At 40.1% G+C, this 27,334-nt stretch overlaps 2 protein-coding genes across 9 annotated transcripts in view; both read right to left on the bottom strand.

Annotated features, from left to right (window-relative positions):
* Nucleotides 1-5,600, bottom strand: part of LOC126996090 (myoferlin-like) — a 64,820-nt gene extending 59,220 nt beyond the window's left edge. For 6 of the 8 annotated variants that reach the window (XM_050856187.1, XM_050856192.1, XM_050856191.1 and 3 more), the window contains exons 1-2: nt 5,497-5,600; nt 2,085-2,353 (exon numbers count right to left, since the gene is read on the bottom strand). The gene's annotated coding sequence lies outside the window, so the exon portion shown is untranslated. Of the gene's footprint in view, nt 1-2,084; nt 2,354-5,382; nt 5,402-5,496 lie in introns of those variants that run through there. The other 2 variants (XM_050856189.1, XM_050856188.1) reach the window with 2 other exon arrangements.
* Nucleotides 5,601-8,395: 2,795 nt separating this feature from the next.
* On the bottom strand, nt 8,396-23,813 carry LOC126996092 (ras-related protein Rab-35-like). Its single transcript, XM_050856206.1, has 6 exons — nt 23,467-23,813; nt 20,618-20,792; nt 18,407-18,531; nt 17,912-18,036; nt 16,991-17,133; nt 8,396-15,391 (listed from the first exon to the last, which is right to left on the bottom strand). Exons 1-5 carry the CDS (start codon nt 23,516-23,518, stop codon nt 17,005-17,007), a joined length of 606 nt encoding a protein of 201 aa, XP_050712163.1. The 5' UTR covers nt 23,519-23,813; the 3' UTR covers nt 8,396-15,391; nt 16,991-17,004.
* Nucleotides 23,814-27,334: the final 3,521 nt, after the last annotated feature.

The following is a 27,334-nucleotide window of genomic DNA, read 5'->3' as shown; positions in this document are numbered from 1 at the left end:
TCCTTTACCTTTTACACTACCTCACTGTCTCCTCCTCCTCCTCCTCTCCCCTTCCTTTACTTCTCCTTTCTTCTCGCCTCTCCATTCCCTTTTTCTTCCCTACCTTCCCTTTTCTCTCATTCCTCTAAGCATTCCTCCTCTCCCTTTTCGCCTTTCCCTTCCTATTTTCTACCCTTCCTTCCCTTTTCTCCCATTCCTCTAAGCATTCCTCCTCTCCTTCCTTTTCGCTTTTCCCTTCCTTCCCCTTTTCTTCCATTCCTCTAAGCATTCCTCCTCTCCTTCCGTTTCCCCTTTCCTTTCCCACTTTCTTCCTTTCCTCTCCCTTCCATTCCTTCATTCTTCTTCTCCCCCTTCCTTTACCTCCTCTCCTTCCTTCTCGCATTTGCCTTCTTTCTTTCCTCTCCCTTCCATTCCTTCATTCCTTCTCTCCCCTTCCTTCTCTTTTTCCTCTCCCTTCCATGCCTTCATTCCTTCTCTCCCCTTCCTTCTCATATTTCCCCTCCTACTTTCTCCCTTATTTTCTTCCCTTCTACATCGTTTTCATATCCATACTGCCTCTGCATCTTTCCTTCTCCTTCTCCTCCTCCATCTCCTCTTTGTTATCTTTACTTCATCATTTTATTATTTCTCTTCTTCTCTTCCTTACTTTTCCCCTCCTCTCCTTCTCCTCCATAGATCTTTCTCTTCTCTGTATTCCTCTTTTCTTCGATCTTTACTTTCTCTTCTCTCTTTTCCCTCTTCCCTTCTTCCCTCATCCTCCTATTATTTTCTGTTTTCTAATTCCTTTTCTACGTGTACCATTCTCTCCTTTCTTTTTTCCCTGCCTACATCTCGCTTCTCTGCTTCTCTTCTTCAATTTCTAACTTCTTTCCTTGCTTTTTCCTCCTCACTTTTTCCCTCACCTTCCTCCTGTTTCTTTTTCTTACCTCCTCCCTCTGCTCTCTATCTTCTCTCTCTCTCTCTCCTATAGTTCCTTCCTCTTCCCCGTATCCTCCTTTAATTCTTCGATCTTAACTTTCTCTCCTTGCGTTTTCCTCCTCTCTTCTTCCCTCATCATCTATCTCCTGTTATTACCTCCCACTCCCTTCTCTTGCCTCCTACATCTCCTCTACCATTACCCTTTCCTTCTTCCCAGCCTACACCTTCCTCCCACTGTCTCGCTCCCCTTCCCTTCCTACGCCAGCCACAGTCTCGCCCTCGCCCTTCCTTGTTTTCCCTCTCGTCGTCTCCTGCCTCCTGACTCTCCGCCCTTGCCAAACTTCCGGGGCGGCGGGCCAATGTTGTCGCTATGCTTTTATTTTGGGCCGCGTGTTGATCCACTTACGTGTCAAAATCCGCATTCAGATCTGGTAGCATTTTCTTAGTTACACGTTATCGCTATTGTCAATGGGACGAGAGATTGGCTTGTATTGGCTTTGTTGTGAGAGATGTTGTGCATTTCTTTTTTCTTCTTTTCGTTTTTTCATGTAGATTCGCTTACGTGTCAAGATTCGCACTCAGAACTGAAAGGACTGATATATTTGACGCGTTATCGCTATCGTCACAGAAAGGAAAGATCGGTACGTATTGGCTTTGTTGTATGAGACTTTGCGTTATTAATTTCCTTTCGTTTTTCGTGTAAATGTGACGGCTGTTTTAAAAGTCGGTTGTGATTGTGCCTAAATGTGCATTCTAACTTTTTTAAGAAAATGAAGTACATAAACATTTTTCATAAGATACGGTAATTTCAGTGTTTTTTTTTTATAAATATTTTTACGCATTCAGATTTCAGATAATTCGTATATATGTCACCACTAATCAAGCTTATAACTGTATGTAAGTAGATACGTGTAAATCAACGTTTTTGTATAAGTTAGCTATTATGAATATCTTGCCTGCAATGTCTTACACCTCAATACTAATACCAACACTACTACTACTACTACTACTACTTCTACTACTAATAATAATAACCAACTCAAAAGTAACCGGAAAAAAGAAGAAAACGACTGACACGTAAGGAAAACCATATACGAATCTATCTCTTTATCTCTCTCTATCAACACTACTACTACTTTTTATATACATTACCGTTGTCTGCTTACCTCTCGGGATTGCGCAGAAGGGAACAGAGATGGACGGGGAGTAGGGGTTGGAGGAGCAGGATGTCGAGGAGCAGTGTAAGCAACTCAGTCTGTGGTTTGTTTGAGCAGCTGTCCGGGAGTCATGCCGCGCGGGAGTTCAGTTTCAGCTTGCAAGAGAAGAACAGGGGCGTGGTATTCTTATAGAGCTTCTAGGACGGAGAGAGCGGCGTCGTGATGCTGGACTTTGATGTGGCTACACGCCCTGCATGCCTTTGCTTTGTTAGACGTCCCTGTTAGGATTAGAGTTAGACGAAAGCGGGTTTTAGGATATTAGTTTAGTAATTTTCGAGATCCTGCTGATATTTTTCCCTTCTCTCATTCGGTTCTTACACCCATATTATAAGACTCTTCGGGGCCTTAGTAGTCTACATCTATTTAAAGAGTCTCTCGCTGAAATTGTAGGGAAATGTGTGGTTTCTTGAGCCTACCGGTAGTTTTGGGAGTTCTGCGCCATGAACGGGATAAACTAATGACAATCCATATTAAAAGACTCTTCGGGGCCTTAGTATAGCCTACATCTATTTAAAAAAGGCTCTCGCTGAAGTTGTAGGGGTATTCACGTGTGGTTCCTTGCGCATACCGGTAGTTTTTGAAGAGTTCTGCGCCATGAACGGGAAAAACTCATGACAATCCATATTAAAACTCTTCGGGGCCTTAGTATAGCCTACATCTATTTAAAAAAGGCTCTCGCTGAAGTTGTAGGGGTATTCACGTGTGGTTCCTTGCGCATACCGGTAGTTTTTGAAGAGTTCTGCGCCATGAACGGGAAAAACTAATGACAATCCATATTAAAAGACTCTTCAGGGCCTTAGTATAGCCTACATCTATTTAAAAAAGGCTCTCGCTGAAGTTGTAGGGGTATTCACGCGTGGTTCCTTGCGCATACCGGTAGTTTTTGAAGAGTTCTGCGCCATGAACGGGAAAAACTCATGACGATCCGACATATCTCCTCTGTGACCTCCAAAACCGACCGTGAGAAGAGCCCTAAACGTTTGCTAGTATGAGTCACAGAGCCAAATTCACAGTCCAGCACATGTGGCTTTGTAATGACCCGAAACAAACTAATCTAAAATCCACAATGTTTAGGTTTTCGATGCAACACCAGGTACGGAAGAGATATCCCGTTGGGTTTCGTCAAATTTGTCAACTTCAATATGAACGCAAAACACTATGAATTTTCGAAGTTTTAGGTATTGGTTTGGAGGCTTACTAACCCATCATGGCGAACTGTGAAAGTGGTCCTAAGTTTTTTTTCTTTTTTACAACAAAGGAGACAGCTCAAGGGCGCACAAAAAAGGAAACTAATAAAAAAAAGCCCGATACTCGCTGTTCCTAAAAAGAATCCAAAGAGGTGGCCGAAAGAGAGGTCAATTTCGCCCCTCCCAGTTACGCTCTCGAATGATGACACGGATTGCACAGTTTTCTTTACATGGCATTCAAACGTAAGTAAAGAGCTTCAAAAATGTCTGATCTCGAGTCACGACGCATGCACATCTCACAGTTTTCCTTGCATGGTGTTTTTTTTTTTTTTTACAACAAAGGAGACAGCTTAAGGGCACACACAAAAAAAGGAAACAATAATAAAAAAGCCCGCTACTCGCTGCTCCTACAAAAAAAGAATCCAAAGAGGTGGCCGAAAGAGAGGTCAATTTCGGGAGGAGAGGTGTCCTAAACATACACATCAAGCGTTCCAACAATCTTTTATCTCGAGCCATGACACATATTTTACAGTTTACCTCATACGATGGAGTTTAAACATACCTATACGTAAAATCTTTCAACAATTTCTTTCCTCGATTCTCAGCCACCGACTAATTACATTTTAATCCACGTTTTTTCAGCCTACAGTTTCGCATGCCGGAGAAGTTGGGGGATGTGAACACGAAGACTTTTATCAACGCCTCTCTGTCGTATTCCATTGCTAAATACCTGGAAACTGATTGCCGCCATTGTTAGGGAATTTCCTTGTGTATTTAGGGTTTTCTTTTTTTCCTCTTGGGTTATGTTTGCGTGACATTCAGCTGTCCTTGCCGCCACGAGTCGTAATTATAACTGCAACACACACCGACAATCACTTCCTCTTCTTGATCGCTGCTGTCGCCTGTGTTGTATTATTAATTTTCCGTGCATGTGTGTGTGTGTGTGTGTGTGTGTGTGTGTGTATTTAGCTATTTGTAGTCTACCGGGCCCGACCTATAAGCTCTAACAGTCCCGTCTCCACATCTACATCTATCCAGGGTATTCATCCAGCCTTTTCTGTGTGTGTGTGTGTGTGTGTGTGTGCGGGCAGGTTTCGCACTTTTCGCTATACACCTTGATTAGCAAAGTCAGGTATTTATCAGTTTTTTAGTTCGTGTAGGAGTCGCTTATCGTTATCAAATCTCCATTATTACACCTACATTAGCACTAAGGTTTTTCTTGTGATACTTTGTTTTTCCGCGTGTGGGTTAACTTAAAACCTTTCGCTTCACCTGAGCTAACAGACAGGTGATGAGTCTCGTGCGGGGGCGTTCTGTGCAGACATTTCACTCTTTCCCGCTCCCCCACTCAGTATGTCAAGGGAACGTGACACTCTACAGCTTACGAGTCTGAATTTTCGCAACTTTCGCTTCACCTTAACTAAGACAGGTAATGCGTCCCTTTCAATACGCAAGAGAAGTTTTTCGTCGGCTTCATTCTCCTTACATTCTGAGTTTTGACACCTTCCGCTCCACCATTACAAAGAGGCTAATAGTGAGGTTCTTCTTTCAAGTGCGCGTGAATAGAGTTTCGTTAAGTTTTCATTCTTGGGATATTCTGAGTTTTCACGGCTTTCCCTTCACCTTATAGGCAGGTAATGAGTCTCTTCCAATATGTGAGTCCTTTTCGTATATTCTCCATCACCAGTCTATCTATTGAAGGGCCGTGACAGTCTGCATCGTCCTGATTTTTACACCTTTCGCTTCACTGTGATTGAGAGGCAGGTAACGAGTTTTCTAATACGTGTGAGTAGTTTTTCGTTTTCAATCTTAGTAAATTCTCCATTCTGTCTATTGATGGGCCGTGACAGTCTACATCAACAGTTCTGGATTTTCACACCTGTCGTTCCTCCTTATTTTAATTATGAGGCAGGTAATGCGTCACCCAATATGTGCGAGTAGTTTTTCGTTTTCATTCTTATTTTATCATCCAGTCTGTCTCCGAGGGGCCGTGACAATTCTGCATTTTCAAACCTTTCGCTTCACCTCATTCACTCAAGAGGCAGGTAATAATAAGTCACCGAATATGTGCGAGTAGCTTTTCGTGTTTATTCTTCGTATATTATCCAGTCTGTCTCTTAGGGCCGTGACAGCCTCCACCATTCCCCGCAGCCCTGCACATCCCCTTCACTCACGCACTGCTCCCTCCCGCCTCGCGCCGCCCGCCGGTTCACACTACGGTAAAAATATCACCACCACCAGCCATGTCTCGCGCCCCAGCGCCCGCCCACAGAAAACGAGGGTTGGTTGCCTTTGCCTGACACTCTTCGGTAAAATATTACTTTGCCGAGCTTATCTGTCAAGTTTAGGAAGGTTTCGTGATGAGTTGTTTTATAAATGCCCTTTAATTATTGTAGCTGCTCGTGGCGTCTGTGCTCATCTCCGTCACAATTCTTTTTTATGGTTTTATTCTTTTCTGAGTCAACTATTCTGCCGCCATGATTAAAGTTTCCATGTTTAGTTCTTCGGTATAAATATATGAATGATGCTTTATTATATTCTTCCACATGTATCCTTAGTTGTATAATCACACTATATACTGCCTGGGGGTTGGGATGGCATGTTCCTCCCTTCTCCTTTGTTGTTTACTTGCAACAATAAACTATCAATCAATCAATCTTCACTTTTTTAACTTACAGCCCCAGCAAAGTATATATAGCTTTGCAGTAAGACTGGGTTTATACCTGCGGTAATTTTTAAATGTTAATCATGTTGTATAACACTTTTTCAAGGTTATTTTCTTTGCCTCAGTCATAGTTTTTTTAATTTGAGGCTTTTTTTAGTGATAATTACATGAATGATGCTGTGCAGCGCTAATAGTGTGATTTATTTTTAGTTCAAAAAAGCTGTTATTAAGATCCAAGCCGCCAAACCATTAACATGATGAGACGCGGTAAAGGTCAAGGTGAGTACTTGTAATTATGGAAACACCAACTGAGATCATCTTGTGGAGGGTCATGAATCAGTGTGCTATACAGGCGGTGCACGACATTTCTCTAAAGCAACAAGTTAGGGAGTCCACAAAGGGGGAGAGTATTTTAGAATTTTTGTTCAGCAATGATGAAAAATAGGTGAAGATTTAAATTGGTGGTCAGTTGTATAGCACGAACACACAAAAGTTAGATCTGATCATTATGTTTATGGCATCACAAAAACTCATGTAAAATTTGAACTTAATTGATTTTTTAGGGTGACTTTTACTTCAATTCTACTTTCCTAGGAAGTTTTCAGATTGAGGCCCAGGGATGAAATAAGAGTCTTGCATTTTACACGACAGTATTTACATCTCATGTACAAATCTTGTGACTTACTGCAATACATCATGGGACATCATATCATATCAATCTAAGTCATTAATATAATATCAGATTTAGTTACTTAGTTACCCACTGTCTCCCCCACCCCATAACACAGCCCATTATTACTGCCCGGCTTGGCGTGATAGACCTGTCTGGAAACATAAGGTGCTTCTGAAGGGATTAGAGACTGTTTGCCAGTTTGTGTGCGTTACTCTAATTAGTAATCACTTCAGAGGTATAAAAATTAGCGATTGTTAAAGAAGAGTTTAGCGTACTATTTCAGTCTTTAATTGTTAACCTCACCTACCTAAAAACTACCCCAAAAATTGAGCAAAGGTATAAAAATGAACTACTGTTTAAAGTTCGTGTGATTAGCAAACTTTCTGAGTAGTACTTCATTCTTATCCTCCACTCAGTGTTCAGGAGTATTCGTTTTATTTTCCTGATGAGTACTAATTGGAATGCTGCATACAAGCTGTTTAACACACCTTACACAAGTTCACATTGGAAAAGGAATTGATTATGGAGTGACTGGATAGCCAACCACAGACATGGGCTGAGGAGATGGAATGCCCTTAACAGCACACTTTCTTTAATAAAACTCAACCTTAATTGGGTACATTCACCAATATGTTCTCACTGTTTAAATTTATACTAATATCTGCAAAAAACTACACTGGAAAATGATTGCACTATGGTATAAAAATCAACTAGTTTCTGATATCAACTAGTTGATTTTTATCACATTTTATTAAACACTAGTATCAAAATATAGAACATTTACCAATCTTTATTTCGATCATAGTTTGTTTTCACATCTCGGCACAATTTTCCAGGCAGCGAATGAATGATTTTTTTGTGCAAATTTGTGCGAATTGGCAAACATACCCAAATTGGCCTTTGAGAGGAAAGATTCACTCGGGGTAGTAGAGGTTATGGCAACAATGCTTTAGGGGGTCAATGGGCACAAAGACAGCCGGACAGAATTATCCTTATCGTAACTAAAACTCGAAGGGGAACACCGCAGTAGTGACTCCTTGGTACGTACATAAAGGTTGACGTAATTAATGCATTCTGGCGAAACGGAGTCCGAATAACCCTCAATTAAGACCAGTGTTCTTCAAGGTACAGTTTGTAATAAAGACTATTTCCTGGGTTGCCACTTCTTCACGGATAGATAACTAAAGACCAAACGGTGGGGGTACACAGCTCTCGGTACTGCAAAGAAGGTTGCAAAAGGGTCATAACAGAAATGCTTAAAATATAACTCGGTCGGTGGAGAAAAGTTTGAAGAACACTGTTTAAGACTATTTGGTATATATATTTATAATTATGTATATGTAAATGTATGTATAGATATGACATACTCTTACTTAAGTCAAATTCAGTGGTAGTGATGATGAGTACACTAATGGAGGGGAGACTTGGAATTATTACGGCTTGAATAGAGCTGAAACAGACCATAAACACGGAATGGAAAAGGTCGTCGGATTCTGAAATATATAGTATATGTATATGTATATATTCTATACAAAAAATAGGCTCACATTATATTCACACTGATTCAGTAAACATCAATATATCTTGTTTTAAATCAACAATTATTAGGTATAGAATATTTCACAGAGCATGGGATTATTGTTTTTCTACTAAATCCTAATAAAAAGAATTACATATGTTACATGTCCAAAGATAATAAAAATGATAATTTGGGTTTAATCTTTACAAGTGTGTGTGTGTGTGTGTGTGTGTGTGTGTGTGTGTGTGTGTGTTTGGGGTTAGGGGAGCCATATAACTAACTTGGAAGTCCTTCATTTAGCATAAAAATCATACCAACACAAGAAGCTTTTCACACACAGTTTGGTGGGCTGTTACAGAATAAATGACTAAAATTTTACAAAGCCGGAGTTAACTTATCAAATAAACCTCATCACACTGGAATGGAGCTTGTCTGATTCTTCTCAATCTTGTAAAGAAGAGAAAAAGACACAGTGATGGATAGCAACAGACAAGACACAAGCGCAGAAATGCACGAAAAAAGAACACAAATTACGGGTGTAGTTTCGTCAGGCCAAGCTAATGTGATTGCTGTATGTGTGTGTGTGTGTGTGTGTGTGTGTATGAGTGTGAATGTCTGTGCAAAAGCACACGTTTGTTTGTGTGTGTGTGTGTGTGTCACATTCCTACTCCTTTCCTTGCTACCGTTTCAACTTACTTCATTACAAATTTCTGGCATTCACCAGCAATTCCATTATTTTACTCTCATGTGTTGAAAAGGTTCTGCTAATGCAACAGCTCAATCACAAAGATCAACACAATAAAACCACTCGACAAAAATAAACTCTGGTGCAGCTAAAATAATAAATGACTAAGTAGGTGATTACCATGTCTGCAAAATACCCATAAACCAAATTTTGATACATTAATAGTATATATAAATTTTTTCACATCTCCAATATTTATCAAAGATGCAGATTTCAACATTTTAAAATACACATCAAAATTATTAGCCTGAAAACATTGGAATGGTCTACTGCTACAGACCTTGCTTGCTTTTTAATGGTACCATAAAATAAATTTAGACTATCATAATGTGCTGTCACTCCTGCAAAAAAATAAACAAAGTGTCATGACGTAGCTATAAAGAACATGCAATTTAACAAGCTTAATTTAGAATGAAAATAATCTGTGCAGTTAATGAAAGGATTTTTCAAACAGGAAAAGAAAAATAGGAATGGTACTTAGGCTACACTACAGCTTAATGAAATACCTATTGTCAGGTGTGAACTGTTCTCAGGAGCTCAAGACCATCTGCCACACACAAGAGAGTATAAAGACTTCCTCCAGATTTACACGATGGACCGCATGCACTTTTTCCTGGGAATAATGTGACAACTTTACAATGATAATAAGTTGGTTATCATTTATCTCCAAAACTACTGTTATTTCCTGTATAATCAATAAAAAATAACACCTGACAATTAGTAATCTAGGACAGATGAGAGGAGAGCTGAATGAACCAATTCTGAATGTCTAAATGGAAAACAACCTTTTCTATTGCTCCTGGAAATCATTTGTAAGGACAAGACTCGTCTCTTCCACCTCCTTGAGCTTGTGCCCACTACAACCTAAGACATGACGCATTTTAAGTGACTTGATGTACGCAATCAATGGAGTAAGGACATGGAGATGCAAAGACTGGCCTTTAGGTATCCCACAAGCACTGATGGCAAGTGGGTTCAGGTATGAAATGCAAGATATTATTTCAGGTGCTGCTTTGTCCCAGAGACATAAATAACTTCAATAGGGTATGATACCAATTAATATTCATATTTGGAAAAAAATATGTTCTGGGAAATCGAGGTGAGGTATGAAAATCAACTACTATCAATGTAATAATTAAATCATTCATTATTTTTGCAGCACTTCATTAATTTTATACCTCAGCACAGTTTTCGCAGCACTTGCTATTTTTTCCTGATGAGAGTATTAATTGAGGTAGTGCATGTGACTTTGCTAACATACCCTATACTTGTGGAAGAATGGACAACTAATGATGTGAACGAGTGTTAAGTAGTATCAGCAAATAATAACGATGCTGGTCTGTGTCATGGCAGTATGATGCAAGCAAGTCAGCGTCCAAGATGCACAATACATAAAAAGACGTATTCTAGGAAACCAATGAGTGGTGTACACACATGCATGGATATAATAGTAATAACAAGCTCTACAGTTGCAAATACATACACAAAATAAATGAGAAAATAGTAATGTACATAAGAAAGCAACTTTGGGTCTACATGGAGTAACTGGTAGGCAGGGCGACAGAAGTGGTTGTGTGCCAGTGGGGGAACAGAACTGCAAATACTTGAGGGTGTGTCCACCAGTCTGTGTGAACCCTTCCAATACATACTCACATCAAGAAAAGAAAATTCTTGAGGTATAAAAGTGGACAGGTCTCAAAATAAAGACTGATAGCCATTAATTTTTTAAACAATATTTCACTTTTGTAGCTCAGATCAATTTTCCTAAGCATTTTTTTTTACTAATATGGGCATTAATTGGAGGGGTGCAACTGAACTGGCAGACATACCACACTTAACAACCTTCGATGAGAACAATTTTGTGTGGAAAATATCAACATAATGGTAAGAGCAATATGAGAAAAGTTCGTAGTTGCCACCAATCCAACTACCTCCTCAGTCCTTCCCTCCCTCCCTTACAATCCACAGCAGCAATGGTCAGTAATCTTACCGTCAACTTCAATTCTGACCTCCTTCTATATGATCTAACTGTCCTTAATGTCTTAGTATAAGATTATCTAAATGTTTGCATAGTTTTTTCTATAAGACAACAAAAATACCCTCAGCCAATCATTAATAACTCATTGAAGGGGGTGGAGCAAAAGGGACAAGTCAAGTTGGTTGGTGATGACTGTAGCATTGCTGTCCATTTAGTGACAGAGCCAACAGACATGATGTCTGCCTGATACAAGCTGCTCAAATACTTCATCAACTACATCTAGTTATGCAGGAACCCAAACTTTGTGCATCCCATTACAGGCTGGTGATCCAAGTGGTCCTCCACAGTACACAGGTCATGTTCACCAGGCTGTACACAACATTCAAATTAGTAAACATATCAAGAACAAAGCTACTCTGGAAAACTGAGACAACATATAGAAATATAATAATCAAATTAAGTTTGATACTTAATTTTGAAGATAATGAATTTCTATACCTTGGCTCAATTCTCTAGTATTTTTCCCAAGTACTAATATGAATGGTGAAAACTAACTGTCAAACATATCCTAATTTCATTTATCCTCATCCTGTACCATGAGCCTTTATTTAATTGGTGAGGTGATGAGCTGACAGTGCTGCTCCTCTGACTGATGGGTTGAGGAATACGAGGAAGAAAATGTAGAGACATCAAGTGGTGATCTTAGATCATGTAGATACCCTACAAGACATTTGTGTGTGTGTAGGATCAGACAATTGGCAAAAGTTGTCCATAATAACAAGGTGCTGCTGATCTCCTTTCAGTTTTTTTAAAAGTGAACTTGATGGAGGCCAAGGAGGAAATGAAGAGCAAGACCATACAAGCAGCAGCGATACACTCAGAACCGGACGGAGACCACCAAACAGTCCTCATGAGAAGACAAAGCCAACACCTTCAGCTTCAACAAGCACAAAAATAGGTTCATTCTGTATTACAATGTTCCACGTTCAGTAACAAGACACCTCCCAGGTGTTAAGGGTAAACATTTTAGACCTAGAAAGACTCGCCAAGCACACATGTAAAAGGTGACACAGATTTTGTCACTCAAGGTTTAAGTGAATATAAAAGGAAAAGAGGAAGCATCAACAACCAACCCATCAGGATCTTAGCACTAATGCAAGCAGTCTGAGGGACATTCCAGCTTGTGTTGGTTTGGAGTTCCTCCTGAGGCTCTCCGTGGGCAGACTAGAAACCATTGCTAATACCTTTGCACTGAAATTTCTCATAATCAACAGTGAGTTTTTGTTCATGAAACACTCAAGTTGTTAATTCTATTTTATAATAAACATTCGTGTAAGTTTACTGAGCAGCATCAATTGGCATCATCGACAGCCATAAAACTTGTAAAAGCCGCAAACTACTACCATTCTAGCAATCTGCATGATCCACCAACAGGCAGTCTGCAAAGCCTTCATTAAGCTCCCTCTAAAGTGTTTCACTTAGTACTCCTTGTCAAACTTAGGCAAAAGTATGGCTGGCTGGTGAGTAACCACAAGGAAATGTTCAGTGTACATTTCATTTGAGTATTTGAGCTGATGACAGTGTAGAGGCGACCTGCTCTGCAGCGACAAACACTGAACAACCTCTCTATCTACCATGTGGACACACGCACACACACATACATGCACAAACATACAAGCTTGAACATACAAAAACATATACACATGCACACAAAAAGTAATGAAGCAGAGATCTAAAACGTCTTTTCTCTTTATATTCAAATGGGTCTTTGTATCTAAACATCACTGAAATTATGATGAGAATGACGGCTACAACAACGCAGGTATGCACACTGGGTCGTGTCACCTGTCCCACTACCAGCTACCTCTACTGTACAGAATGATCTCACATGTATTTTGTGCAGGAGTGTATAAAATATCAACTTCAAATGCTTAATGGGGATAACAATTTTTCAAAATGACTACCAGGGTGAAGAGTCCATTATGATCAACAATACACATGCTGGGATGAGGTGGTGATGTCTCTAAATATGTAGTAAGTATGGGCACTATTCACTGTAAAAAGAGGAGTCTGAATGTGTGTGTGGAGTGGATGAATTTCTGTGTATAAATATCTTCTAAAAACAAATGATGACTGATCTCCCTTCATAAACACATACTAACTGTATTTCCATGCCTGCTTGTCTTTGTAAAACTCATTCCAATTTTGCTAGGCCTTGAGTGAGCATAGGCTTTGCTGGGTGATGCACAGACTAAGTAATAAACACAGCTGGGAAACACGGGAAATATAACCACATATATAACACCTTTCTAAGAGAGGGATGGAGCTATTACTTAAGGTTCCACCAGTGATGGCTGACCAGACTCTCCCCCAAACACTCATGAGGAAACTCTGGTCAGTGGAAGGACCTAACTAACATGGCTGATATGTCTCTATGGAAGGTAAGGTGTACAGACAAAGGGGACGGGTCTACAAGGGGGGAAATATGTAAGGGCGATGAGATGGCATCATGTTAATGTAATGAATAGAAAAATAAAGAAAAAGAGAAACAAAGAGAAAGAAATCTCATGTAAATATGAAAAAAAGAATTAAAGAGAAAGAGGAACAAAGAGAAAGAAGGATCATGTGAATAATAGTGGAAAAAAAAAAAAAAGATAAAGTAGAGGAATAAAGACAAAAGGAAGAAAAAACATAAGGAAGTCTCATGAAAGATTAACAATTTGTTATGAGAAGGATATGCAGAGATACAAGCCATCTGAGGCCTTTTGTCTTATTTTCACCTCAAGCAAGACATTCCACAATTCCACATCAGCAAGGAATGCAAACATATTTAGCCTGGCAATACATATCCAACTCTGAGCCAAAAGAATGTATGCAATGCAATGCAACAAATGAGCCACCAACACCCCCGATGGTCAGGAAACAAGGAAACAACTTACTGAGCACATGAGGCAGGTGACTCTGTGACTCTGAGAATGTGTTTAAGCCACTCCAGAGGCATGGATGGTCCCACATAATGTGCAACATGCCACACCAGAAAGTCTCGAATGTGAAGGTTTCATATGCCCAGAACCCACAGTGAGAAAACTTGGTCTCCAAAGGCTACAACTAACTGAGGGTGATTCTGTGTGATGTGAGGATGACAGAAGCCTCAACCCAGATACAGATCCAGCTGTTTATACTTTTCGTTGATTTCTGTAGCAATGTAGGTCTTCTGATGGACATGCCACCCAGCTAAGATGAGCCTAGAGTAAGCATTTACACCCTAAACCTTTCTGAAGAAAAAATGATCATGCAGAATACAGTAGCAATGTAGGGAAGGAGAAAATGTAAGCTACTACTGCAAGATTAATTTCACATCCCTTGCTAACACAATGATTGTTCCTTTGCTCTCTCTCTCTCTCTCACTACCAAAATAGGGCATCTTATGGGCTCTTGGGGCAGAACCACATACTGCATATAATCGGTTCCTTACAGACAATATAACTTACTCCCTTACATGCACTAGGAAGAATAACTCATCTCTGCTGCAGAACAACACATGATTCACGCATGGCTATTGTCAGGTTTCTGGAAATGTGGCGGTCATGTTTTTCCCTTCTGTGGCAAGTCAAGGGGCAGGCAAGACCTCAGATCCCTGGCTCTTCTCCTGACTGACCCCTTTGCACCAACATTAGGGATAGCATGGAGTTTGTACAGCATCAATATGTCATCAATAATGCTTTAGAGTCAAGGCAGGAATGGAAAATATATGTGTAATGCTGACTATATCAAGTCCAGCACCTTACTTTCTATCTATGCCAGTCTTTCTCTCTCTGAAACACTCGGTCTCTCTCTCTCTCAGTAAACACAAATATTACTATTGCTGAATATATCAAGTTCAGCAGATTACTCTTAATATATGCAATCTCTCTCTCTCTCTCTCTCTCTCTCTCTCTCTCTCTCTCTCTCTCTCTCTTTCACAAACAAGAACAATTATATAAGATGTTGACTATGAGCCCCAACCCAATGACTGCCCCATCTTAAACAAACACAAGGCAACACAACACAAAATCAACTCCACAAACACAATACTGCTGAGTACCTGACCAAATGCCAACCACTGCACAGGAAGCCCAAGTAAATAAACTTCCTGCTGCAACTACGAAGAGATTTTCTTTTTAAATTTCACAATAAAACATTAATTTTGAAATGGGTCCACACTTTATATATAAAAAAGGTGAGAATACACATACACACACACACACACACACACATACACACACGCAGGCAAGCATCTTCATAAACAGATTAACTCTTATGACTAAAGTGAAAAAAACCGTCTTCTCGTACACATCATCCACATCGTCACCGTCATTCCGTGGAGTGACGGGTGCTAATGCTACATAGGCCCAGGGGCATGCGAGCGCTCCGGGGCCGAGGCGGTGCGCGTGGTGTGTTATGTTGTGCCTCACATGACACCGCTTGGTTCTTCGGCAACTCTCTCTACCTGCAGGAGAAGTGTGACTCAATTTTCTTTCGATGGGGACTAGGATAGGGTTGTCAGTTTGTTATGCACCAGTCCATTAGTACTCATAATGACAGAAAAGCAACTCTGAAAATTTAAGCTGCTGTATGAAGATGAACAACTTTGGTATCAGACTTGGGGTGATTACTTATGTTATGTAATCGATTACGATTACTTCATATTTTCATGATTACGATTACAATAACATTAGGTGTAATTGATTACGGTTACATGATGTGTTAATCGTGATTACAATTGTGATTACAGGAAGGACTGAAAGGTGAACTTGCAAATTTCATACACATTTACCATACTAAATATTTAATTGGTTGAATTACTACAGATATTTAGAGTACATACTTGCTGTACGAGAAACTATTAACTAAAACTTAGCTAATGTAATCGCAAAAGTAATCACAATTACGATTACTTAAAAAGAATAAGAGGGTAATCGATTACGATTACTTGAGAAACTGTAATTGATTGTAATCGATTACGATTACCCCATGTCTGTTTGGTACATCAAATTTTGTGCTTAATTTGGTTCAGGAAAAGTAATAAACTGTATGAAACCTGAATTTGCAAAAGATGAGGCGTTGACCCTAGAATAAAAAGGTTAAACTGTTTCTGGGCTTGTCTGAAAAACTTGCAAATATGACCCAGTTTCTTGTTCAACGGGCTATTTCTTCAATACTTCTGGTTTTTATTTCACTGGTATTACTACACTTTTGACTCTCCTTCAGCCTTTCTGGTATTGTATGAAGAGTCTGAACCCACATGCCTGATGATTAAGTGATAATTTCTGGGTTTGGGGTTGCCAGGTAATGCAGATTTGCAAATCAAGATGACATGAAAATGGGTAATCCACTTTACTAATATAAGGAATACTTATTAATCTTTACTTTGATAATATTTCATCTTTACACCTCCACTTAATTTTTCCTGATATGAGTTCTAAATGGAATGGTGCATGTGAACTGACAAGTAAAACTGACGTCATTCATGCAGATGATCACTGGCAGTTAAGAATAAAATTACTGCCATCTCAAATCTTTAAATGCTAAAGGGAAAAAAATATGCTGAAAGCCAAATGAATAAGCACACTATAGGGGTGAAAACTGGGCCACACTTGAGTCTCTGCATTAGCTCTACAGGGCAGTGAGTCACTACACCACTACCAAAGAGTGCACCGCTCCTCTCCTGCCAAGAAGGGTGAGAGGACTATGCTAAGGGTCTCAAGGGCAAGCTACTGTGTGGGTGAGAGTTAGTCTACCAAAGCAATCATGTGGAAAAATATATGTAATATTAGTACTGGTGAATGGAACCTTGCATGATTCTTACAGTTTTCATTATATGCAGAATAAAATCTAGGGTCAAAGGTATTCATTGACTGAATACAAAGTAGGAGTCTTCAGAAAAGTCTCCTCTTCTACTCTATTTCTTTACCTATATGTAGGGCTATAGTGGAGGGTTGTATAGCAGTGACATGGAATGAAGCTTCAGTGTGTAGAGGATCTGATACTCTAGGGGCAGCAGCTTTTCTACAGGTGTTAGGGGAAGAGCAGCAGGGGTCACTCTTACCTGGTGAATGTTCGCTAGCAGCACTTCTGTTTTCCTTTGCCTTTTTTAGGGGTGTGTAGGCGTAATGGGTTGTTGGTTTCCATTTGGCGGTCCTTCTGTTCTTTCTTTGTCTGGAGAACCATTTTGGTCATCACCGTGAACATCTGAAAGGTCCCAGGAGGCGTTGGTAAGGGTGACATGGGAGGGGAAATAAGGTGGTGAGGAAGATCAAGAAACAATGTGGTACAGGCAAAGTGCACTTCCACTTCCAAGAGGCGAGATAAGAAAGGAGAGACTATAAGAGAAATTGTTATATTCTTATATTTCTTGCACGCCACTTTCCAAATTGGCACAGAAACCTTGCCCCCCCCCTCGTTCAAAGGTAACAGACTCTTAACTTCAACTTCCTTTCATCTTGCCAATCAGCTCCCTTAGCTATCGAGGAGGAGGCAGGGCTTCTGGATCAGTCTAGTGTGTATGGTGGCTATAGTTTTATGATGTACAGTTCATGGAGGGTAAAGGAGGCAAAGACTGACATCAGTGCTGGCCCTTCCTATACACCCAATGTGTAGGGCCTCTGATCACTGGGGGGGTCTAAGGATGTGTATGGGAAAAAAAGGGGGTATTATGTCAAGATGGTGATTTTCTTATTCCACTGTGAAAAAGTTCTATAAACATTAATATTAAATAAATTCAGGTAAAAATTATATATATTTATTTACTTTATATTGCTTAGGACAGGGATAAAACTTGTGGGGTGAATACATAGGAAAAAATGTGAACAAAGAGGCAGTGTGTGTGTATGAAGGGAAGAGGGAGGGAGGGGGGGGGGGGTCCAAAGGAGATCCATCTTAGGGGCGTCAGAAAGGCTAGAACCATTACTGGCTGGCATCCCCTTAGCCTTACCTCCTGTATAGGAGACCAACAAGCCCTCAGACTCACCTCCTCTACATTGATGTTGTCTTTTGCACTGGTTTCAAAGAGACTGATGTTCATCTGGTCTGCAAAGCGCTTGGCATCTTCATACAGGACTACTTTGCGGTCTGGACAGTCATTCTTGTTTCCCACTGAAAGTACAAGATTATGTTTTTACATTAGTTAAAGAAAACTCAAACAAGATTACTGGCAGTGCTTAAAGAATTCCTGTACACAATTCATTTTGAAAGACTTCATTGTGTCAGCCGTGCTCTCCTAATGTCAGCTCTCCATTCTCCATTTTAATGTATTATTATCATGCCACATAGCTATCAGTATAATAAACTGTTTAATGTATTATCTCCCTTATAACCTTAATTGAACAGTTTTATTAAATCATCAGCTATACAAGGTGTTATCAGCATTAGATAGTGCAAGACGGGGTAAAGGAATTAAACTTGATAATGACAAACAATAAAAAATAAACAAAAAAGTCACCCACCACCAGGGACCAGTACTCACCGAGTATCCTGTTGACAACCTCACAGTTCTGATCAATCTCGTGCAGCCAGCGCTTGACATTGGCAAAGCTTTCTCCGTTGGTGACATCATACACTACTATCACCCCGTGAGTGCCTCGGTAGTACCTGAAAAGGGGATAAATAGTAGTAGCAGTAGTAGTAACAACAGCAATAACTATCACTTTATCTACTCAACTTACATTGCACAGAAACAGTAACTCACTACAAATAAGGAGCAAACATACAATAAAGAGGAATATAAACTGAAGTAATACACACACTCATAAAAAAATAAAAAGGATGAAAAATAATCAGAGAAAACAAAAGAAATGCACCAAGTGACTATGGACTGTGAAAAGATGGTATGAAAGGATATCTCACATAACTTATGAATCAAAGACAGCAGCCCTTACTTGTGGTTTCCTGTGTGGCAAAAGAAAGGAAGGAAAGAATGGCAAAGGGGCAAATATTGGGGTTAAGTGAAAGCTGAAATAATAAGCGCAAGAGCGGGTGTGGTGTGAGTAAAACTTTGAAATAAGGAAGTTAAAAGATGGCATATGAATAATAACTTCATCTTGAGGAAAAATTTGATATCTGTAAATATACTAAAAGGATGTATTTCATTATCCTGGTTAAAAATGCTGAATACAACTGCAAACATAACGAACACATAAGTCACCGGTTCTAGGAAAGGAAAAGGATCTAGATAAACTCCTGTGTAACAAAGAGAACAGAGAAATGACCTTTTAACCACAAAGAGAAAGAACATCCATTATTTTATCTTGCTGATGTAAATGATAGATGAGTATTTTAAAACTGTTTTATGGAAGAATAGCTACTGAATGATAAGTTAGTAAAAAATCAAATCATTCATTAAAATATTATAAATTGTATTGCGATAATGAGTACATATCAGTGACGTAAGAGTGAGGGAGAGGAAGTGAGTAAATAAAGATTGCACCACTAGCCACTGGTCTCCCCCCCTCCTTCCTCTCCTTCCTGTGGTTGCCAAGATCAACATTTTTGGACATTTATCACACAGAGTAATTGTATGAGACAACAGACTTGAAAATCAACTGACAAACGACGACGATGCAAGAGAAAATTTTGGTACTTTTAGGAAATAGTCCAGAAAAAGAAAAAAATATTAAGAAGCATATGGTAACATTTTGATACTATATTTCAACACTGTAAATTAATAAACGTTCAAGTGATTTCCGGAGGCGTCTTGCTACTGCCATCTTGAAATGAGAAAGCGAGGAAAAAAATGAGTAACAGATGAGATTTGGATAAGGATGAGGGGGAGGGGTATGAGGGAAAGGAGAGGCAAAAACCTACTGGGGTGAAATGATGTTAAAGCAAGATGTTTGAAAGATGGAAGAAACAGTCAGTGGTAATGCTTTAAAGGAGAGGAACAAGGAAATGAGTTTAAAATAGAGACAAGAACCTACGTGTGTGAGATAATGCTAAAGTGGAATGTTAGGGAGATGGGAAAACAATGTGGTAATGTAGAATTATGGGAGAGGAACGAGGGAATGAGTTTATAAGACATGAGGAAATGCAGGTTGAGAATGAGGAGGGTAAGGAATGCTAAGAAACTGATCAATGTGGGTGTAAAGGTGTGAAAGTGAGGTGTGTGGAAGGTGGGGAAAATAAAAACAGAAGTGCATTATGAGAGAAAAACAAAAGAAAGTCTTGATAGACACAAGTTAGAGAAGGTTGAGGAAGCTGAAGATGATGATGATAAGGAGGGAGAAGATGGCAAGAATTTACATGGATATGATGATAAGTGAGACATGTAGAGGGTAGGAAAAACAAAACAATCATATGTGCATTACTGGGAATGTGAAACAGGATGAGTCTTAACAGATGTAACTTAAAGGAGAGGGAGGTCGAGGAGGAGACAGAGGAGGGCAAGAACTAACGCAGATGTGATGGTGCAGCAGTGAAATATGTGAAAATGTAAAAAAAACTACCCGAAGTGTATCACAGGGAAACAGACAAAGGAAGGAGTTTTACAAGGTGTGATTGGGATGAGAAGGAGGTTGAGGGTCAAGAAGGAGAGCACGAATACGACAATGCGGAAGTAAGGTGAGTGGAAGGTAGAAAAAAAATCATATGTGCATTACAGGGAAAGAGACAAGAAAATTAATATAATGGATGCAATTTGAAGGAAAGGGAGAGAGAGAGAGAGAGGAGGGCAAGAACTAACGTAGATGTGATGGTGCGGAAGCGTTCTTGCCCAGCGGTGTCCCAGATCTGCAGTTTGACCCGTTCTCCATCGACCTCTAGCGTGCGGATCTTGAAGTCGACGCCGATGGTGGTGATGTAGTTCCCAGTGAAGGTGTTGTCTGCAAACCTTAGCAGGAGAGAGCTCTTCCCCACACCTGTAAACAGAAGACATTGTGGATAAGTGAGTGATTTATTGACTGTATAACAACAAAAAAGATGACAAAGGTGATGTGTGGACAGAATGAAATGGACGGCAGGAGCATTAGGTAATACTACAGAGAAACATGATTTTTCTTCATGGCTACCTCCACCTCAAGCAGAAACATGACCTTAGCTACATTGTATATTAGTGTAATAAATAGCAGAGGCCTAAGATAATAAAAAAGTGAAACAATAAAGCCATTGTTTCTGTGTGTCTCCCTGATAAGACACCCACGAAAGGGTACCCACTGATAGGGTACCTAAAACTGCACACTCACTTAACACTTAACTACTACTCAGTTCAGTCACATGTCTTCCTAATGCACACCACACTTCACACAGTTATAAAATCGGTAAAGCTTTCACAGAAGATGGCCTTATAAACTTGGGTGTGTCTTATACAAAGGTGCATCTTATATGCTGGGAAATATGGTGACTAGCATGGTGCATACAAACTGGGAAACATAACCTTTATATACTTAGGATAGTAATAAAGTCCATCAAGTTTAAAAAGGGCAACAATTCCCATTATCTCATTTAAAACATGCAGCAGAAGCTAAGTAAAACCAACACCAAGACAGGCTACAGGAGCAGGATTACAACAATATCTCCAAACCATATGAAATCCCAGGTGGTAATAAAATTCAAGTTTCATTTACAAGGATAACATTTCTGATAAAAACATGAGTGAATAAATTTAAAAAATGTTGCAATAAGCAAAGTATAAACCTCTCAAAACTATGGTAAACTTCAGGCTGCAGGAATATCCCCACTTTTCACCATGAGTGGCAACAACTCTACATTACTAGATTTAGACAAGACAAGTGAAAAGGAGTAGAAGCAGACTTGACAGGCTGTTACATACAAATGACAGCCCAGTCTAATAAGTGTAAACACCGACCGACATGAGAGCTTGAGACTTCAAAAAAGGACATTACTTAATAAAGGGAAAATTGGACTTTACAGGGCAGTCACACCCACTTCCTGAACCAAAACAAGTTGGATGCATATACCCTACCCTATCATATCTCTGACAAAACACTGCTTCCTCATAACTTCTGGATGCTCCTATACTTACTTCTAAAGGACTGAAGCAAGAATGTGACAAAATCCCAATGACAAATCTCCATCTCCTTGAGGAGTTCCATTACTTACATTACTTGAAGGAGAATAAGAGAAAAGGAGGAAGTAGAGGACAGCAGCCTGATCCAGATTTCACCAGTACACCATCCTAACTTAACCAAATAGAAGTGTGATATTTAGTGATTTAGTTGGCATATCAGTCTGAAGCTTTCTTTTAATACTGTGTTAAATAATGATAAGAGTAATATACAATAAAACTAGTCAACCTCATTTTGCAGGCCACCTATCAATATTCCTTTGACTTAACCTACTCAACCTAATCCAATTTAGCTCACTCTGACCAAACCTGATCCACTGACAGCCAGGGTCTCCTTCATATTCAATCTTACTTTAACTTATCAACTCTAACCAACCCAAATTCAACCTACTTAGACCTAACCTTATCTAGAGACAACTAGTCCTTTCTTCACTTCATCCTACTTTTATTATTATTATTATTATTATTATTATTATTATTATTATTATTAGAAGTAGTAGTAGTAGTAGTAGTAGTATCATTATTAAATTATTATTAGTAGTAGTAGTAGTACCATTATGAAATTATTATTTAGATTCATGAAGGGGCATAAAAATATGCATGTAAATGCAAAGTCCCCTCGATGAGCAGACATGGATTTAAAAAATGAGGTATTGACAGTAAAGTATATGAGAATGAATGAAAGGGGGGTATAAAAACAATAGCTACCTTATCTATTCTAACCTAATTCAACTTATATACTTCAACATGTCATTCCTAACCCCACCCAGCTCACCCAACTCTAACCTAACCTAACATGTAGACTACTGGTTTTCCCTATGACACTAGAAATCCAAGAAAGCCTCCTGAGCATCACTCTCAAAATGACTCACTCATCTCCTTGACATGAGTCACGCTTCACTGCCCTCTGCTTAGCCAGGTGTATAGATATGCTATGATTTCTGAAAATGGTGTATAAGTGTTATGGAATCCAGGTGTATGGTGGAGGCTGGGCAAGGTGCTCAGACACACGTACTAGGACGCACCTGAGAGTAAAATAAACCTAAATCTAGAAAGGTTTATGATCTTGTTCTGGGTGCAAGTGACTCAGATTCATACAGTTCAGTTTAACACCAAAATCTTGACTTAAAAGGAAGCCCACACTTGTATTTCTCAGTTCCACAAGGACACGGACACTAAACCAAGCTACAGGGACCACTAGAGCACTCCACACAGCACGAGGAGCGAGAAAATAACACCATAATAAAAATTTCCGGCGGGAGAGGGTACGTGAAAATAGGTCAGTAGGGAACATGGCCTAAGGAGCCTCTGAGGGAATGAATGGAGACTTAATGATTACTTTAGAGAGGTCTTGGGTGTAATCATGAGGCTGAGGGAGGCGTGGCTGGCTGGGAGGACCGAAAATAAGGGTGCTGGAGAGGGTGGGAAGGGAGATTAGGGACCGTCACCCCAGCCTCGCCCTCCCTCCCTCACCCTGTTTTACCCTCCCCTGGCCTTCCCCTGCTTACCTGAGTCCCCTATGATGAGTAACTTGAACAGGTGGTCGTACTCTCTCGACATGGTGGAAGGAGACACATAAACGCCTCCGAGGTGGAAATATTTCTCCTTCACTCCCTCGGTGAATCACAAACTCACTGAAGGGAGGTTGCTCGACACTGGCCCTTTACGCGGTTATCTTACTTTTCCGGGGCACTGTAATGGTCTCAGGGTGTTCTCAGGGGTTTTATGGACCGGTGGGTTTATTCCAGGGGTGAGCAGCGCCGTCCCGAGGCAGCTGCTTTAATAAATGATGGAAATTTTGAAAGGTTCTCCCCTCACCCTGGCTACTTGGCAACCCCTGAGCCAAGACTTCCTCGCCTGGCCTTGACTTCGCCTTCACCAGCAAGAACAAGAGTATTTTAGCTTTTATTTAATTTCTCTGTCTGTGGATAATAACGCGGCCAATAATGCTTTCAAAGGTAAATGGTTTTGGAAGATCCCCCTCTCGCCCTGGCTTCTGGTAACCCCTGAGCCAAGTCTTCCTCGCCCGGCCTTGACTTCGCCTTCACCAGCAAGAACAAGAGTATTTTAGCTTTTATTTAATTTCTCTGTCTGTGGATAATAATGTTTCCAAAGTTTAATGGTTTTGGAAGATCCTCCTCTCGCCCTGGCTTCTTGGTAACTCTCGCCTGGCCTTGACTTCGCCTTCACCAACAGGGACATACTCATATTTGACAGGGTTCTCGTAAGGGTTTTGGGCATTTCCAGGGGTACTTTTATGATCCTGGTGGTAGTGTGACCCTTCTTTTGTGCCTTGAGCGTGAAAAACACCCATGAAAACACGATTGATCTCCATTTTGGCTTTTGGAAATGTTGACATGAGAGATGGAAGTGATTGAGAATGCCGAAAAAGAATATTTTAGCCTCTGTAGCATTTCTTTATTCCTTAATACTATTGGTTTCACACGTTAATGATTTATCTCATTTTATTCATTAGTCTTATGCACGGTCCCTCTATACAGAACAAGAATTAAGATAAAAAGTATCCAAGACCTGAGTCCGATTCCTTCATCTGGCCTTGCCTTCACCTTCTTCGAATATGGACATGAATATTTTAGCTCTTATTTCGTTTAATTTTTTTTTCAGCGTTAATGTACTTATACTGGAATATTTGGTCTTATTTTAATGGCTATTCTTAAGTGATAATTGTTTGTATTTAACCACTGACAGGAACAAGGTTGACAGATAAGTGCGGCTTCGGTGGCCTTGACTTCGCCTTCACCATCAGGGAACGAGAACATTATAATTATATCATATTTCGTTCCATTATTCACCGGTAATGATGTGCTTGAACTAAAATACCCTTTCTCGTTTCAGTTACAGTTCCTGCATAGGGGTTGACGGCACCAAAAATAGGCCTGACATATGCACACCAAGGCAGAGCATCCGGACGTAGTTCCAATGATAAGTGAGACAAATATCTCCCTTTTAGTGCTTGTGTCTAACAGATGAACCACCTGCACGGGATGTGATTTCTGTAATTTAAAAGATTCATTAGAAAACCCGGAGTGGTGGAGGCCCTCGTCCACTCAGACATTCCCGTCAATTACGCTGCCAACTACAGCCCTAATTATATCGTTAAGGGGCGAGGGCACGGAGGAGAGCGCCTGATTTAACACGCCCAGGCACTAGGGAGGGCCATGGAGGGCACAGGGCCGAGGCGGGCTGGCACCACTCACCTGCATGGCCTAATGTTTTTACCTTTGTACGGGAGCGCGATGCTATACGGGTGATTATTATTCGATAGATACATCATTTCTCTCTCTCTCTCTCTCTCTCTCTCTCTCTCTCTCTCTCTCTCTCTCTCTCTGTGTGTGTGTGTGTGTGTGTGTGTGTGTGTGTGTGTGTGTGTGTGTTTATCAGTCAGTTAATCTCTCTCTCTCTCTCTCTCTCTCTCTCTCTCTCTCTCTCTCTCTCTCTCTCTCTCTCTCTCTCTCTCTCTCTCTCTCTCTCGATATATCGCTTTATAAAGGATGCAGTCATATGTGATGCCATTCAGTCTAAGGGAGACTACATGGATAACAAATAAATAGATAAACAATAAAAATAAATATATACAACAAAAAATAATATCCCATAACATACATGTTTTTCTTTCTTCAACGGCAGGGATGGGATCGAGTGAATACAAGAGTTGAGTATTCGAATACGAATATTTCAAATCCATACGAATACGAATTCGAATACACTAAAATGGTTTTAATTCGAATACAAATACGAATACTTCTTGAAAGTATTCATGTATACATTCATGAATACTTTTAATTAGAAAATATCTTCTTTACGTAACTTGGTATAGCACTGTTCTAAAGTTATGCAACAGTAAAATGAGCTCATGAATATATATATATATATATATATATATATATATATATATCTATATATATATATATATATATATATATATATATATATATATATGACCATTAAACGTCCGCCCAGGAAGCTGGAGTTGTAATTAAGGAACAGCGGGTGTTATTCGGATAATAAATTTTGAATTATTCGTCAGATTATTAGCAGAATACGAATACTTTTCCCTTGTACTCGAATACGAATGATAATATTTTGCTTTATATCAATAATTATTCGAATACGAATACGAATACATCCAAATATGGTATTCGAATGTACTCTAATACAAATATCGAATAGGAATATTCCATCCCTGCTCAACGGTTACAGGTTGGAATTTGGGAGCACAATAACTTGTCTTTTTGCCTTTTTTGGTATTTCATTTATTTAATTATGGTAACTAAAGAATTTCCGGTCCTCTAACTTTTCTCCTCCTCCTCCTCCTTCATTCCTTTCCGCCTTCCTTCTTACCCTCCTTTCTACCTTCCTTCTTTTTTTCTTTTTCTAGTGTTGTTTATTTACTGGAATTGCTTCGTTTTACCTTTTTATTCATCCTCATTAAACTCTTTCTGGACTTCACCTCTCTCCTCCCTGCATTCTCAATCTCTCTTGCTTCGATGAACATTTCCCTCTTTCCTTTCCTCTCTCTCTTTCTCTCCCTCCCTCTCCCTCCTTCCCTTTTCTCTCTTCCTCTCCTGCCATCCCTCCCTCTCTTTCTTTCCCTTCATTCCTCGATCATTCTCTTCTCCTCCTTCCATCTCTCTCTTCCTCTCCTGTCATCCCTTCCTCTCCCTATTCCTCTCCTTTCATTCCGCATTCTCTTCTTCACCTTCCATCCCTCCTTTCCCATCCCTCTCTCCCTTTTCCTCTCCTTCCATCCCTCCCTCTCTTTTCCTCTCCCTCCCTCTCCCCTCCTTGACAAGTCACGAACCCGCAGACCGAGTATGAGCCCGTTTTCTTTGCAACCAGTGGAAAACAGAAGGGGGAACTCAACTTAATTTACACGCTCCGCCACAAAGGTCTACAAAATGATGATAGTATTACTTTTTATCGCAGACTACCTTTTATTGCTAGTGTAGATAAGAAAACCGCCACTGAAGTACGTATGACTATGATAACTTTGCTGTTCATTTCGGTAATACTTTCTAAGAAGTCCGCCTCCCCCTTCGCCACTCCAGCCCCCCCTACCCCCAAGACCAGCCTGGGGAAATGTGGGGAACCCGGGTTTGGGGGGGGGGTTGGGCGGGGAAGTCAAAATCACTGAAAAATGGGCATCCAAAATTTCCCTAGAAAAATCCCTAAATTAAGGAAAATCCCCTACATGTGGAGGGGGGTCGAGGGGGGGCGCAGCCCCCTCGTCAGCAGGTCGTAAAGCTCGGTTGAAGTAGTTTAAACATGCTCCCCCCCCCCCCCACAAAAAAAAAAGATTTTCCGGCGCATCATACATGTGGGTGGGGGTGGGGGGGTCCAGAAGGGGGCGCAGCT

Source organism: Eriocheir sinensis, chromosome 9 (assembly GCF_024679095.1).
Source record: "Eriocheir sinensis breed Jianghai 21 chromosome 9, ASM2467909v1, whole genome shotgun sequence".
In the NCBI taxonomy this organism is placed as follows: domain Eukaryota; kingdom Metazoa; phylum Arthropoda; class Malacostraca; order Decapoda; family Varunidae; genus Eriocheir; species Eriocheir sinensis.
Note: the sequence above shows the minus strand (reverse complement) of the source record. Positions and strands in the feature narration are given on the sequence as shown.